The following is a 15,819-nucleotide window of genomic DNA, read 5'->3' as shown; positions in this document are numbered from 1 at the left end:
TCTGACCTTGTCTCAACTAAGCACATCTGCAAAGACCATTTCCAAATAAGGTCCCAGTGGGAGGTTCCGAGTGGACAGAGTCTCAGGGACGCAATGGGATTGGCTACGGTGAGGCCATGTAGCCCCCACCTCAGCTGGGGGGCACGTCGCCGGGCCTCCTTACAGATGCCCAGGCCCGGAGCCCGTAGCACAGCTGTGGTCGGTGAGGCTGCAGCTGAGTGCCTGTGTCGGGCCCGGCGCCTCCAGCTGTGGAGCCAGGCCTGTGCTTCGGGGTCACGGGGCCTGGTCGCCGCAACCTAGCAGGTGCTCCCTAAATGCGGTGAGCTGCTGGCACGTGGCCTGGCACAGGCGAGCACCAGACGGGGTCCTCTGCTCTGTTAAATACACGAATGGCCTCGATGCTGGGGTGGAAACGGCCGGAGACCCTCAGGGTCTGGCCGTCACCTGCACCTGAGTCAGGCTGCAGGGGGGGCCCCGGGCAGGCCAGCACCCCGGCGGCTCCGCGGGGGTCCCGTCACCATGACACTTTTATCTGTCCTTTTCCTAATTTAAAAAGACTCCCGACACTCCAGGCAAACATCCGGGAAGCGTGGGCTGGGCGGGTGGCATCCCCAGACCTGCGCTCAGCCCTGACACGGGCTCGTAACCACTCGTACTGAAGGTGCCCTTTCCACGTGCCCAGTTCCGGCTCCGGCTGCCGATTCCCCAGGGCGCCCTTGCGTTTCTCTGAAAGGGATCTCATCGTCAGCTCCGTGTCCGGAGTGCGGACTTCGGCACCGGATAACAGTCGCTCGGCCTCCTGGGCCGGGAGCCGGGGTGTCCGTTTTGCCCCCGCGTGGCCCCCCCCACGTGGCCTGTGGTGTTGGGGGCCGGGGGAGGTCCACGTGTGTGCTCCCATGGGGGACACCGGGGCCCCCGCAGCCCCCTGAGCCCCAGGCCCCCCGCTGTCCCCCGCTGTCCCCCGCAGTTCGAGGAGCTGGTGTACCTGTGGATGGAGCGGCAGAAGTCGGGGGGCAACTACAGCCGCCACCGGGCCCAGACGGAGAAGCACGTGATTCTGTGCGTCAGCTCCCTCAAGATCGACCTGCTCATGGACTTCCTGAACGAGTTCTACGCGCACCCCCGGCTCCAGGTGAGGCCCCCTGGGTGCCGTGCGCCTCGGCTCCCCCGTCGGCCCCCGGGTCACACAGGCCGGCACGGGCAGGTCGGGGGGTGCCGAGCGGCGGCAGAGGTGACCCCGCACGGGGACTGACGCGGCCTGGCCTGCAGGACTATTACGTGGTCATCCTGTGCCCGACCGAGATGGACATCCAGGTCCGCAGGGTCCTGCAGATCCCCCTGTGGTCCCAGCGGGTCATCTACCTCCAGGGCTCCGCACTCAAGGACCAGGACCTCATGCGAGCCAAGTGAGCGCCGGCGGGGGGTGAGGGTGTGGCACTGAGGGTGGGAGGGCACGGATGCTGCCGCCGTGGGGCTGTCAGTCTGGGTGGGGCGTCAGGGCGGGCAGCGGCCCCGGCTCCCTGCCCGCCACTCACCCGGCCAGACAGGCCCCTTGCTGACCTCACCTCGGGCACCTGGCCACACCCACCTCACCTGTCAGTCTTCCCCCCCTGGGGATGCTCTCAGGTTCCAGCGTGGCTCCACGTGGAGCTGGGGTGGGAAGACGGGCTGGGGGCCAGTTTTCTTTGAAAGACCAGCTGACGAATGAGTTAAGGAGACGACGTCCTTACGTGGAAATTTCTAGAATGTGCCAGTGCACACCCCAGGAGACCCCCCCCCCCGCCACCACATTGTCATTCCAGAAGCCTCTCCTCCTCCTCCTTTGTGATGGAATGTGGGTGCTAGCCCGAGGGGAAGCAGGAGTGCCCACCTCCTGAGCCCTGGGCCCCACTACCTCACCTATAAAATTTCGGAAAGGAATCCAGCATGGAGGCGGCAGTGGCCAGGGGCCCAGCCTGTGACCCAGGACCCAGCTGCAGGCCAAGGGGCTGGGAGAGGCACGGGCCTGGCAGAGACAGATGACAAGCCAGGGTGGGTGGGGTGCAGGGTGGAGGTGGGGCGAGGGTGCAGGCCTCCCCACCCTGGGGGGAGCGAGCTGCAGCCAGAGGCTCTCCAGGTGAGAGAGGGACCAGAACAGGTCAGCCGGGTGCCCAGACCGTGGGAGGGACAGACCAGCAGGTGGGCACATCTTCACCACCGACTGCCCCAGCCCCACCCTGGCTTAGTGGGGTCACCGAGGCTGGTCAGTGCCCCGACACCGGCTCAGAAGCACAGAGTGAGGTGGGGTCTCGACGGGGCCCCCCCCCCCTTCCAGCTTCTGCCCTGAGCCCCCGACGTCCGAGATGGGAGCGTGGACGGGTCCAGGCAGCGCTCAGACCCGGTGCTTTGCAGGATGGACAACGGGGAGGCCTGTTTCATCCTCAGTAGCCGCAACGAGGTGGATCGCACGGCAGCGGTGAGTGCTGTGGGCACCCCCCCCCCCACCCCAGCCAGAGACCCTACCCTCCTCCCGCCCATCAGCACTGACCCCGCCCCCGCACCCCCCCCCCCCCCCCGCCCCAGGACCACCAGACCATCCTGCGCGCCTGGGCCGTGAAGGACTTCGCACCCAACTGCCCCCTCTACGTCCAGATCCTCAAGCCGGAGAACAAGTTTCACGTCAAATTTGCAGGTACGTTGGGGGCCGCGGGTGTGCACCCAGCTGAGTGTGCACCCAGCTGAGTGTGCACCTTGAGGGCCGGGCCGTAAGTGGGGGCTGGAGCATGCGGAGGCGTGGCAGGAGGCACAGCTGAGTGTCCTCGCCCCGGCGTGGGGGGCGGTGGAGCCCATGTAAGTCTAGCCGTTTGAGGGGGCAGTCCTGCACCCGGGGCCCGGGATCAGCATGGGCAGGAGCCCAGGGCTGGGGCATCTGATAAGCATCTCTGGGCGTGCTCCAGCCAGGGGTGCCAGGGGGAGGTGGGCGGGCCCCCAAGCTGGGCTCCGGAGCACAGGTGAGCGGGTGCCGCCAGCCCCCGAGTTCTCACCACGCTGGGAGTCGAGCACGGAGGTGCTGGGGCAGACGAGGTCAGGGAGGCGGGAGCTCCAGGGAGGGCGCTGGGCGGTGGGCCGCCTGCTGTGGGCCCAGTGGGGCCTGGGCGGTGACCCGGCCCCTCCTGCCGCAGACCACGTGGTGTGTGAGGAAGAGTGTAAGTACGCCATGCTGGCCCTCAACTGCATCTGTCCGGCCACGTCCACACTCATCACCCTGCTGGTGCACACGTCCCGCGGCCAGTGAGTGCCGGGGAAGGGGAGACACGGGAGGGGCGCCCAGGGAGGGTCAGAGCAGCCAAGGGGGGGGGGTGGAGTGGGGAGCCACCAGGGGGCTGCTGGGAGTTGCAGGCAGGGACCAGGGTGGGGGTGCCCAGAGAGCCCTGGGTCGAGGGCACAGTGACAAGGGCAGGTGGGGCCTGGTTTGGGGGAGAAAGTACATTTGGTTCCCCACCGCTGGGCCGGACAGCATCGGGGGCCGGGGCCGCCCGGGGACAGAGACCAGGCTGGGGGCCCCCAGGGCGGGTCCTCCCGGGAGGCTCGGCCATGCAGGGAGGGGTCAGGGGTCAAAGCGGTGACTCTGGCTGCCCGCCCCAGGGAAGGCCAGGAGTCCCCAGAGCAGTGGCAGCGAATGTACGGACGGTGCTCGGGCAACGAGGTGTACCACGTGCGCATGGCGGAGAGCAAGTTCTTCCGGGAGTACGAGGGCAAGAGCTTCACCTACGCCGCCTTCCACGCGCACAAGAAGTACGGCCGGGCGGGCGGGCGGGCGGGGGGGGGGGCGCCCTGGGCCGGGGACCGTCCCCCCCGGCCTCTCCTCTCTGAGGCCGCTGGGGGCGCGGGCGCTGCCCCCTCCAGCCGCCCGCGCCCCCGCCCAGGTACGGCGTGTGCCTCATCGGGCTGAAGCGCGAGGACAAGAGCATCCTGCTCAACCCGGGGCCCCGGCACACCCTGGCCGCCTCCGACACCTGCTTCTACATCAACATCACCAAGGAGGAGAACTCGGCCTTCATCTTCAAGCAGGAGGAGAGGAAGAAGAAGAAGGGCTTCTCGGGGCAGGGCCTGTACGAAGGGTCCGGCCGCCTGCCCGTGCACAGCATCGTCGCCTCCATGGGTGAGGCCCGGCGCGGGCGGGGCGGGGCGGGCTCGCTCGCGGGGCCTGACGGGACTCCGCGCCCGGGGCCCCTGGGAGCCTCTGTCCGCCTCTGCCCCGGGGACCAGCCGCCCCCAGGAGGGCCTGGGGAGGGGCCCGCCGGCCAAGCTCAGCCGCTCCGTTCCAGGGACCGTGGCCATGGACCTCCAGAACACGGAGTGCCGGCCGGCGCAGGGCGGCGGGGGCGGCGGGGGGCGGCAAGCTGACGCTGCCCGCGGAGAACGGCTCGGGCAGCCGGCGGCCCAGCATCGCGCCCGTCCTGGAGCTGGCCGACAGCTCGGCCCTGCTGCCCTGCGACCTGCTGAGTGACCCATCGGAGGACGAGATGACGCCATCGGAGGACGAGGGGCTGTCCGTGGCGGAGTGAGTGCCGTTGTGCACGGCACAGCCTCTCTCGACGGGAGGGGGAGGGGGAATGGGCGTGGCCTGTGGAAGTCGCGGGGGGGCGGGGGGGGGCCCCTGGTGCGGCACCGGCCAGGCCCCGACGACCCTGGCCCTTCCTGAGCCCTCTGCCTGCCCTGGGTTGGGGCCCAGGTCTTCCCACTGCCCCAGCGTGTCCTGGGGGCTCCTCAGCCATTTGGCCTCCGGGCAGCGTGCTGTTGCCACTGCCAGCCCGCTTGTGAGCACTGCCCCGCCCCCCCCCTCCCCCGGCCCTCAGAGGGAACAGACGCGCCCTGGGGAGGGACCGGCTCTGAGATCCAGGGGAGTGCCCAGGGCCGCTGGACACCGTGGGGCAGGGGTGGGGCTGGCCTCTGAAGCCCTCCCTCCCCGGCACTGCTGGGGGCCGGCCGTGGCCGGGTGGCCGCCCCCGGGGGGTGTGAGCTGGGCGCTGCTGGGGAGACTGGCCCGGCGCTGCGCAGCCAGCAGAGAGGGGCCGGGGGCCGGCGTCTGCCAGCTCACTCGCTAGGGTGCTGGGGGCTTCGGGGAGGGAGGACCGGCCATCAGAGCCCCTCAGGGCTTTACCCGTGGTTTCCGGGCCTGGTGTAACTCGTACGTGTGTCCATGTGCGTGCTGTGCGGCTCCTGGCCTCGGACCCCCAGGGAGAGGACCGTGCCCTGTCACAGCTATGCTCCCACACGCAGGCCAGGGGCACGGACGGGCCTGCGGGGTTTGGCGCCTCCGTGTGGCCGCCTGGGACGAGGCCCTGCCATGCTCTGGGCCCTGGGCGGAGGGCTGGGAGGTCCCGTGGGGGGCGGGCTCAGGACCACCTCTTGCGGGTGGCCGGGGGGCCGTGCTGAGGGCTCCTGTCCTCCCCCAGGTACGTGAAGGGCTACCCCCCCAACTCGCCCTACATCGGCAGCTCGCCCACCCTGTGCCACCTTCTGCCTGTGAAGGCCCCTTTCTGCTGCCTGCGGCTGGACAAGGTGGGTCACCTCCCGCCACACTGTGTGACGTCATCACAAACCTACGGAAAAACTGCCAAACCAAGAGGGGACTCCTGGCCCTTTGCCCAGACTCCCCGGGTCTCGCCCTCGGTAAACGTGCTTCCGCTTTGGAGGAGTGATTTTGCCCGCCACCTGAGGGCAGGTGGAGCCCCCTTCCCTCACCCCTGCGTGTCCCCGAGGGCGGGTGGAGCCCCCTCTCCTCACCCCTGCGTGTCCCCGAGGGCGGGTGGAGCCCCCTCTCCTCACCCCTGCGTGTCCCCGAGGGTGGGTGGAGCCCCCTCCCCTCACCCCTGCGTGTCCCCAAGGGGGTGGAGCCCCCTCCCCTCACCCCTGCGTGTCCCCAAGGGGGTGGAGCCCCCTCCCCTCACCCCTGTGTGTCCCCGAGGGTGGGTGGAGCCCCCTCCCCTCACCCCTGCGTGTCCCCGAGGGTGGGTGGAGCCCCCTCCCCTCACCCCTGCGTGTCCCCAAGGGGGTGGAGCCCCCTCTCCTCACCCCTGCGTGTCCCCGAGGGCGGGTGGAGCCCCCTCCCCTCACCCCTGCGTGTCCCCTGAGGGCAGGGGCATCCCTCACATAATCTCAGCTCCCTCTCCCTCCACTACACACACCCCTGCACACACATACACACGCGCACGCACACTACACGTATGTGCACGCTCACACACGTACGTGCACACAGCCCAGATCTCGTTTCTGCTAAAGGGCGGGTGCCCACAACACCTCCCTCCCTTCCCTGACGTGACCGCCCCCCTCCCTGGCTCCAGCTCGCGCTCTGCCGCGGGGACAGTCTCACGGCAGCTGGGAGGGGCAGATGGGCCGTGACAGGATGGGGCCGGTGGCTGTCAGCCATCCGGTGAGGGGTCCCCGGGGGAGCCCGGCGTCACCGCAGCGGCCCCTGTGTGCAGACGCAGGGTCAAGGGGTGGCGGGGCTGAGGGGGCTCCCACACTTGCCGCCAACCGCAGGCCCCGTGGTCTGCTCACCCATGGGGGGGGGGGGGCAGCCGAAGAGAAGCCCCCAGGCCGCGGTCCTCCATCCTGAGGACCCTCCCCGTGTCCCCGCAGCTGGCCCTCTGGTTCCGGGTGAACCGGTGCTCGCGGGCACAGTGACCGGGGGGTCGGCGGCTCTATCTGCGGGGCTAACGCTGGGCCCGCCCCCCTTCCCCCCCACCCCCCACCCCGGTAGGGCTGCAAACACAACAGCTACGAGGACGCCAAGGCCTACGGCTTCAAGAACAAGCTGATCATCGTCTCCGCGGAGACGGCGGGCAACGGGCTGTACAACTTCATCGTGCCGCTGCGCGCCTACTACCGGTCGCGCAAGGAGCTCAACCCCATCGTGCTGCTGCTGGACAACAAGTGGGGCCCGGCCCGCCCCCGCCCCCCCCCCCCCACGCGCACCTGTGCTCCCCACCCGCGGACGCCCCGCTCCTCCCCTGCCCTGTCCCCAGGCCCTCCGGTCCTTGGTAGCACCTGACCTCCCTCCCTCGTGGAGTCCCCGGGAGGCCTCGCCCCGGCCCCGGCCCCGGCCCCCCCGTGCCCCCAGAGCTCAGGGTCTGACCTGGGCAGGACCCGCCCTCGGCCCGCGGTTTCCCCTTGGGTGAAATAAAGAGCAGCCCCGTTGTCGGATGTGCTGCGGCCCTGGGGGACCCCCAGGCAGGGCCAGGCAGGGCATGGGGGGCACGCGGCCCAGCAGGACGGCAGCCCCAGGGCCTGCTCCCCCCACAGGCCCGACCACCACTTCCTGGAGGCCATATGCTGCTTCCCCATGGTCTACTACATGGAGGGCTCCGTGGACAAGTAAGGCGCCGCCTCCCCGCGCAGCCCAGAGCCCAAGGGGTGGGGGTGGGGGTGCCCATTTCTTAGCAGAAGCCCCTCCTCCTCCCTCCTCCAGAGTCTCCTCCTACCCGGTGGTGGTGGGGGTCCAGGTGGTTGAATACCACTGCCTGTGGAGGGGGAAGGAGGGCACCCAAAGGGAGCTCCCGGGATCCCTGACCTGGCCCTGAGGGACCCCCCCCCCCCACGTGGCCTCTCCCCACCGCCCCCTGCAGCCTGGACAGCCTGCTGCAGTGCGGCATCATCTACGCGGACAACCTGGTGGTGGTGGACAAGGAGAGCACCATGAGCGCGGAGGAGGACTACATGGCCGACGCCAAGACCATCGTCAACGTGCAGACCATGTTCCGGTGAGGGGCGGGGGGCTCACACCCCGGGCGGCTGCGGCGGGGCCGAGCCGGGTCCTGAGCCAGCCTCCCAGCCGTCGGGAGCCCGTCCCGTTGCTGCCTCTGTGACCGGGGGACCCCTCCCTGAGCCCCCTCCTCCCCCCAGGCTCTTCCCCAGCCTGAGCATCACCACGGAGCTCACCCACCCTTCCAACATGCGGTTCATGCAGTTCCGTGCGAAGGACAGCTACTCTCTGGCTCTTTCCAAGTTGGAAAAGGTAACAGGCCCCAACCTGACCCCCCCGCCCCCGCTCGACCTGCTGTCAGGGTTCGGAGCCCAGAGAGAGTGGGTGAGGGGCCTCGAGGCTCCTGACCTTGTCGTCGGGAGCCTTCAGGGTCATCGGCCAGAAGCGGACAGTCGTACCTCTGCAGGCAGGGTCCGGGGCTGGGGCCGAGGCCGCCCGCCGTGTCCGTAAATACCGACACGGGGGGCGCAGACTGCCCGTTTCCTGCGCCCCCGACGCTGTGCTCAAACCGGAAACGTGGCCGGCCTCAGAGAGGGGAGGACCCCGTCCCAGGTCACACAGCACGGCGGTGGCCAGCGGACTCCGCCTTTCGCTCCTCGGGGCTCCAGGAAGGGCGTCAGCCGGCGTCGGCGTGATGCTCCGGGCCCAGGGACCAGCCACGGGGACACGGGCCCTGGCTAGGGCACAGGCGGCTCGGCCCTGGTGCTGTGGCCCCCGCCCTGGCCGCTGGAGGCACGGCTGTAGGCTGAGGGCACCACACAGGCAAGAGCAGGGAGCCCGGGACGGCACCGCCGTGGACGAGGCCGGGAGCAGTGGGCCCTCCCTGCGGGCCCGGAACCGCCGTCCACACCAGACAAGGCAGGGGCCTCCCCCCGAGCCCACGCGGATCGTGGACCGCGAGGCCACCCCACGTGTCAGAGGGGCGAGCGCGAGGCGGGCGGGAGGAGGCGGCAGCAGTGGCCTGTGGGCCGAGTCTCCATCCCCCGGAACGACCGGAAGGCGGACGCCGGTCTCAGCAGGCCCAGCGTGCCGGGAATCCGTGTCCAAAGGCTGGGGCGGCCTTCCCAGCTCCGGGAACGGCAGTCCGACCGAGCACGGCCGGGGTGACTGACCGGCACGGGATCGGGCTCCGGCAGACGTGCACCCGGCGCCCCTGCCCCCCCTCTCCTCCCGTGGTGACCCCAGCAGCCGACCCTCCTCGCTGTACGGCGTGGCCTCCGGGGGCAGGGCCGGCCTGCCCAGCCCAGGATGGCGAGCCCGTCGCGTGGCTCCGTGGTCTGGGCCTGGAGTGAGCACGCCCGGGCGTGTGACCCCGGGAGGTGCTTTGAAAAGCGGATCCGCTGTTCCTGGCCGATGTGGCCTGAGGTCCCGCGGCACTGGCAGAGCTCTGGGACCCCACCCACCCCCCACCCACCCTCAGAGACAGTGGAGCCCACGCCCCGCCCACCCCCACGAGTGCCGGGCCTGGAGGCCACGGAGGCCTCGTCTGGACGCCAGGCACGGGGGCTCCTGACAGCTCAGACGGACGGTCCGGCGGCGACGTCCCCCCACAGGAGCAGCCGAGCATTTCCTTGAAGCGCTGACGGCGACTTACTTTTACGAAAGTGGGCGTGTCTTCTGCTTCAAGGACCGTTGAAGGTGTTTATAAAGGGGACCCAGGCGGGCACCTGACGGGCGGCTGCTTCTCCGAGTCCCATTAAAGGCGCCGTAGCACCATGCCTCCCCTGCGCCCTCCGCGCTCTCCGAGGCTCACCGGTGCTGCTCGGAGTGAAGGGACATGACGTCTGTAACGGCCGCTCGCCCTTGTGACGCGCCCCGAGAGCCTGAACGCAGACGCGGCTCAGTCCACCGGACAGGGTGCCACCGCCAGAACCGGCTTCCTGGCGGCCCGCACCCGACGCCCTCGCCCTCTGGGTCCCTTGCCTGCCTTCTGCCTTCGAAGCAAGTCTGTCCCCGTGGGAAGGAGGGGGGCCTGTCTGGCCATCGGTCGTGGACAGAGCTCGGCCGCCGGGGATAATGGCCCCGAACGCGCCCATATCCTACTTGCCAGGGCCTGGCCAGGGTGCGGGGGAGACCGAGGGGCCTTCTAGACGGGAGATGGTCCCGTGTGGGCCGAGTGGGCCTAGGGTCCTCACCGGGGACCTTACGGGAGGGAGGGGCGGGTCAGGGTTTGGCGGACGCGCTGCTGGCTGTGGGGGCGAAGGGAAGAGCGCAAGCTGAGGGAGGCGGTCAGCTTCTAGAAACGAGACGAGCCTCGCAGCCACAGGAAAGTCCCCGCGGATGCCACAGAGAACGGGAGGCAGGCGTCTCCGTGGTTTCCGTGTGTGGAGCCCACGCTCCACCGGCCCGTCCGACTTCACTTAAAACCACCAGCTCGGTGACAAAATGACTCACATTAGTTGGAACTCTGGGCAGCGAGACCCAAGCGAGACCCGCATCCCTGCTCCCGGGCTGTGGCCTCGAGTGCGCCGGCGGGGAGGGGGGACGCGTAGCTGGCGCCGAGGCCTGAGGTCGTCCGTCCGCTGCGGCATGCACGGCTGCGCTCGCATGCGCCCGGCCACCTGCCCTGCGCCCCTGAGTGCCCCTTTCCTGCAGAGGGAACGCGAAAACGGCTCCAACCTGGCCTTCATGTTCCGCCTGCCCTTCGCCGCGGGCCGTGTCTTCAGCATCAGCATGTTGGACACGCTGCTCTATCAGGTCAGCGGGGGCGGGAGGCAGGGAGGCCCCAGGACGCCCGGCCGGGAGCCTTCTCTCCACCTCCCGCCAGCGTCCCGGTCCCGGGCGTCCCTCCCTGGGTCCCGTCGAGTCCTCTCCTCCCGGAAGGGCGCCGCCCTGGGCTCCGCTCCGGGCAGCCTCTGGGCTTCTAATCCCTCTTGACCAGCTGGACTGCGGCGGCCAGGAGGGGCTTCCCCGCGGGAGGCTGAGGGCGCCCGGCGGCCCCCGGGGTGCCCGGCCTCACTGCGGCCTCCCTGTCCGGCCAGTCCTTCGTGAAGGACTACATGATCTCCATCACCAGGCTGCTGCTGGGCCTCGACACCACGCCAGGCTCCGGCTACCTCTGCGCCGTGCGTCATGGGCTGGGCGGGCGGGCGCGCCATTCTTGGGGGCCCCGCGGCGGGGTCCCCGCTCAGACCACCGCTTGCTCTAGATGAAAATCACGGAGGAGGACCTGTGGATCCGCACGTACGGCCGCCTCTTCCAGAAGCTGTGCTCCTCCAGCGCCGAGATCCCCATCGGCATCTACAGGACCGAGTGCCACGTCTTCTCCAGCTCGGAGGTTCGGGGCCGGGGGTGCTCCCGATGCGGGGGGCTCCCATACAGCAGCCCCCGGGCTGTGGATGCGTGCCCCTCCCACGTTCAATTCTGGGGATCCGGGCCTCTGCTGCCAGGCCCTTCCAGGGTCCAGGGCACGCGGCCCTGCGCGTGGTCGGGTGGCGGTGGCCCCCGAGTGGGGCAGAGTGGGGCAGGGGAGGCCGTAGAAGGAGGGCAGCCTGGCGTGCTGGTCCCAGCCCACAGGGGGCTCAGGCAGTGCTGGGGCGGGGGGCAGGGGCAGAAGCGCCCACGGGCACCCAGGCTGCCCCCCGTTTCCTTTGCAGCCACATGACCTCAGAGCCCAGGTGAGTGGCCCCTCAGACTTCACGTCAAGGGGTGCTGACGTGTGCACCGTCCCTCCTGAACCCCCCACCCCCACCGCCCCAAGTCCGGAGGGGCACAGGGCCCTGGGCTCTGGGCAAGGGCCCGGCCAGGGAGTGAGTCCCCGGGATGCGTGGGCCGTGGCGCAGCTCAGGGCGCATGGGATCACCCCTCCCTTACACGAGGGGAAACTGAGGCCCGGGGTGGGAAGCCCAGGCTCCTCCAGCCCCGTGTGCCATCTCCGTGTCCTGCTGTGGCCCCCTCCCTGACGGTCTGGCCCAACCTCCACCCCCCAGCCCCTTCCGGGGTGCCGCCCGCACCCCTCCCGCGTCCCTGCTCTCCCCCACCCTCCAAGATGGGGGAGACGGAGGTACAAGAGGGGTAGCACAGGGCCCGGTGGGGAGCCAAGGACACAACGGCCCGGAGAGCTTGAGGGCGTTGCCCTCTTCCACCCGGCAAACTCGGGCAGACCCGGAGGCTGGTGGTCTGGGGCTCGGGAGGAGGGCCTGGGCCCTGGGGTCCCCCGGCGCGGGGCGGGGGGGGGGGGGGGGGCGGACCTCCCCGTCCCATCCCGGCCCTCACCCTCCTGCCTCGGCCAGTCCCAGATCTCGGTGAGTGTGGAGGACGGCCCGGACACGCAGGACGCGCGGGGGCCCTGGGGCGCGCGGGCGGGAGGCGGCGGCGGCGGCGGCACCCATGGCCGGCTCTCGGTCGGCGGGGACCCCGCGGAGCACCCCCTGCTGCGGCGCAAGAGCCTGCCCTGGGCCCGGAGGCTGAGCCGCAAGGGCCCCAAGCCCGCGGGGAAGGCGGCAGCCGCCGAGTGGGCCAGCCAGCAGCGGCTCAGCCTGTACCGGCGCTCCGAGCGGCAGGAGCTCTCCGAGCTGGTCAGGAACCGCATGAAGCACCTGGGACTGCCCACCACCGGCTACGGTAAGGGCCCGGCCACCCGCCCGCCACCGGGCCGGGGCAGCACGGGGTGGACCGCGGGGCCCGTCGGAGGAGCCCCTCTGGCGCGAGGAGGGCGCCCCCTTGTGGCTCTGGGGCCTCGGTCCCTCCCAGGGGTACACAAGGGACCGGACCGGAAGCGGCGGGGCGGGGCGGGGCGGGGCTCCCCAAAGCCAAGGGCAGGGGCCTTGCTGGCGGGCGGACCAGCCGCCTCTGGGATCAGACACGCGGGGGTGCGCTGTGCTCTCGTGGAGAACGGGGGGACCCCGGGCCGCCCCTCCGGCGCCTCCCCAGCAGCCGGAGCGTAGGGGGCGCGTCAGGGGGCAGCTGGACGGATGGCCCGGTGCCGGGACGCCCTCCGTCGACCACAGCGGACGCCACGGCCGCCTGCCCGCCCCGCTGGCAACGCCGCCCCAGGCGTTCAGTCTTTGCCGGCAGCCCCCTTCTCTCTGGAGCTTCTCTGGGGGAAAAGCTCACGACCTTGACCACGGGCGGGCCTGGAGGAGAGCAGACCTTGCTCACCCTCTCTCTGGAGCGGCTGCCTGGCGGTGGGGCTGAGGGGGCGCCGCTCCTGCCGCTGCCTGTCTGCGCCCACGGCCTGCGCCGGTTCCGCCCTGGGGACTCTGCGCCCCAGCGGGCGCCCGCTCTCCCCACCCTGCTTCGTGCCATGTTGCCTGGGACGGGACCCTAGAGCCCCCTCCAAGAGGGATCAGAGGCCAGAGTCTGGCAAACCCCGCCAGCCCCACCAGCCCCGCCCCCCGCTACACCGAACCCGCACGGGCCACCCTCCTCTCTCCCGGGGTCCCTGCCTGGTCGGGTGCTGCCACCCCTTTTCCGGGGCCCTGATGCCAAGGCTCCGGGCAGGGCACTCCGTGTGTGTCGGGCCCCACGGCCAGTACCCACACTCGCAGATTCCAGCCCGCTGACCCCCAGAGCTCGGCAGAGAAGGGACCCACCTCGCTTCCCGGGCGGCGGGCTGGCCGGTGCCCGTGTGGACGCCCCCGGGTGCTGCTGCCTGCCCTCCCCCGCTGTGCGGCCGCCGCCCGCTGCTTGCTGACCTCTCTCTCTCTCTGTTTCTGTCTGTCCCTCTTCCTGTGTGTTCCGTAGAGGATGTAGCAAATTTAACAGCCAGTGATGTCATGAATCGGGTAAACCTGGGATATTTGCAAGGTAATTCTGCTCCGGCTGCCGCACCAGGGGGCAGCCTAGTGTCCGCCCCAGCCAGGCAGGTGGACAGGACAGGAGATAGGACAGGGTCCCTGCAGGCGCGGGCTCACGTGCTCCCAGAGCAGCCCGTGGCGGGGACCTTGACAGCCCCCTCCTCCTCTGCGGAGGACGGGCTGACCCCAGGAAGGCTCGTGGTTTGCGTGGCCCCTGGCGGTCACTGCGCAGCCCTTGGGCTCCCCCCTACTGACCGCGAGTTCAGTGAGGTCTGCTGTCCGCGTCTGTCCTCGCACACTGGTGGCTGCCGGCCCTCAGCTGGCCCCAGATGCCCCGCGGCCCTGAGCCCACCCTGCTCTGGGGAAGCATCCGGACAGACGTTCCCAGCCTGGGTCCCACCTCCAAACGTGGCGGGGCCTGCTGAGCCCCGGGCCAGCGGCTGGGCCGCCCCGGGCCAGGTGGACAGGTGACGCCCACACCCCAGCAGGGGCTTCAGGAGGAAGCTCCCTTTCCAGTTGGGACAAAGCCTGTGCATGCTCCATTTCTCATCCAGGGGCTCTGGTTTCCTCCAAGAGGTCACCCCACAGCCCCCCAGATCAGCCCTGGGACCCCCACAGAAGTTAGAGCAGAGTCTGGGCCACCGGCCCCGCTGCCAGAACCCCTTCCTTCCCCCCCCGGGGCTCCGCGCAGCCCTAGGGAAGCCTCAGAGCCCGTGTGCCCAGGCGCCTTGGGGCAGCCCCTCCATACAGGGCTCACCCCGGAGGGGACACACCCAGGCCCAGGAGAGAAAACCTCGTGGTTCACAGCCCCGTCGGGGGCCGGCCCAGCTGGGCCCGTGCTGGCAAGTCACTGGCATCTCCTGGGTTCGCGCCCTTTTCCCCGAACCTGACACCCGTGATGGTGGTCACGGAGGGCCCACGGGGTCGGCACGGATCCCAGTCCGGCAGCTTCCACAAACGGTGCCCGGCTGCAGTCTTGCTTCCCCCCGAGGCTCCCAGGCAGGGGCGGGTTCACCTGCAGGGTCCCCAGAACTTGGTGGTGTTTACAGAGGCCCCTGCGTGTGGTCGCTGAGAGGTGCCCGCGGCAGGACGTATGTAACACTGGAGGAGAGGGAACCACGTTAGCCGGGGCTGCAGGGTGGTCCCCGCCCCCAGGGAGGGCACCATCACTAACTGCCAGTACAAGTGTATGCCTCACCCCTGCTCACCGCCTGCCCTGGAGGGTGGGTGCAGGCTCGGTGAGGTGCGGACCCCAGGGGACGGGGCCAGGAGTCACAGGCCCAGGTTGGGGACGGGAGTGGAAGGACCTGGCCTGCAGGGCTGGGGGGAAGGGGGTGCGAGGATGGGGTAGGGAAGGTGACTCTGCCTTTGCTCATTTGCCAGAAGAGCCACCGTCAGCCACCCTCCCCCCCCCCCCCACCCCACCACGGTGGTCACGGTGGAACTGACCTGTCCTGTCCTGGGGAAACCAGGGTCAGCGACTGACCACCCCCCAGCCCCTGGCACTGAAGCTGGAGCCGCACCCCTGCCCACCCCCTGCTCAGCCTGCGCCCCCCCCCCCCCAACCCCGAAGCACACCAACAGGCCTGGCTCGGGCCAGTCCCAGGCTCTGCTAATTGCATCCACCCAGGGGGGGCAGCAGGGGCCCAGGCCGGGTGGGGAGGGCCCCACGGGCCCCCCAGCAAGAGAAGACGGGCGCCCGGCTGTGGCTGCTCGGCCACCGAGGGGTGGAACCAGCCGGCTGCCCGGCCCCCACACCGACCTCTCCCCTTACCGTGTCCCGACCCGGTGTGCCTCGGCACGGCCAGCCCGCTGGCACCGGGATCGGAGGGTCTCCCCCGCACCGCCTCCCCTCCCCTGCACGCCCCGTGAGGCCCACTGGGGAGGGAGGCGCCTGCCGGGCCCGGGGCCGCGAGGTTCACCGACCGAGCCACCCTGCTCGCTCGCGGCTGGCAGCTTCCACCAGAGGGCTCCCGACACGGGCGTGGTCACCAGGCAGAGCAACTCGCCCTCCAGCGGTGGGAGGGACAGGCTGGGCAGGCTGTCCCGTCCCGGGGTGGACACGGCTGGCTGTGCATGTCCATTGGCCCCCCCCAGTCCCAGCCTGGGCCCCCGCCCGCCCCCCCACAAAGCTGCCGCGCTCGACCTCTGGCTGCAGGGGTCAGACTCCGCTCCGCTCGGCTCCGCTCAGAACTTCTGGGTCCAGGGCCGAGACGCGGCCCCCCGCCCCAGTGGCCAATCCCCTTAACGCCTGCTCTGGGTCGGGAGGTGCCTTTAGACCTCACCACAGGGGTAAACAGAGGCCAAGAACCATTCGTTTCCCCATCCAGGGAC

At 70.5% G+C, this 15,819-nt stretch overlaps 1 protein-coding gene across 1 annotated transcript in view; it reads left to right on the top strand.

Annotated features, from left to right (window-relative positions):
* The window catches only part of KCNT1 (potassium sodium-activated channel subfamily T member 1), a 49,298-nt gene that overhangs the window by 32,547 nt on the left and 932 nt on the right, over positions 1-15,819 (top strand). The window contains 19 exon segments of the mRNA XM_053204385.1: positions 968-1,132; positions 1,270-1,406; positions 2,392-2,455; positions 2,563-2,671; positions 3,162-3,270; positions 3,625-3,774; positions 3,906-4,141; positions 4,308-4,369; positions 4,371-4,543; positions 5,439-5,544; positions 6,746-6,918; positions 7,288-7,359; positions 7,611-7,745; positions 7,888-7,999; positions 10,343-10,444; positions 10,729-10,812; positions 10,896-11,024; positions 11,344-11,364; positions 11,980-12,310. Coding sequence (XP_053060360.1) covers positions 968-1,132; positions 1,270-1,406; positions 2,392-2,455; positions 2,563-2,671; positions 3,162-3,270; positions 3,625-3,774; positions 3,906-4,141; positions 4,308-4,369; positions 4,371-4,543; positions 5,439-5,544; positions 6,746-6,918; positions 7,288-7,359; positions 7,611-7,745; positions 7,888-7,999; positions 10,343-10,444; positions 10,729-10,812; positions 10,896-11,024; positions 11,344-11,364; positions 11,980-12,310 — 2,470 coding nt within the window.

The sequence above is a fragment of the Acinonyx jubatus genome, chromosome D4 (genome assembly GCF_027475565.1).
Source record: "Acinonyx jubatus isolate Ajub_Pintada_27869175 chromosome D4, VMU_Ajub_asm_v1.0, whole genome shotgun sequence".
Classification (NCBI taxonomy): domain Eukaryota; kingdom Metazoa; phylum Chordata; class Mammalia; order Carnivora; family Felidae; genus Acinonyx; species Acinonyx jubatus.
Note: the sequence above shows the minus strand (reverse complement) of the source record. Positions and strands in the feature narration are given on the sequence as shown.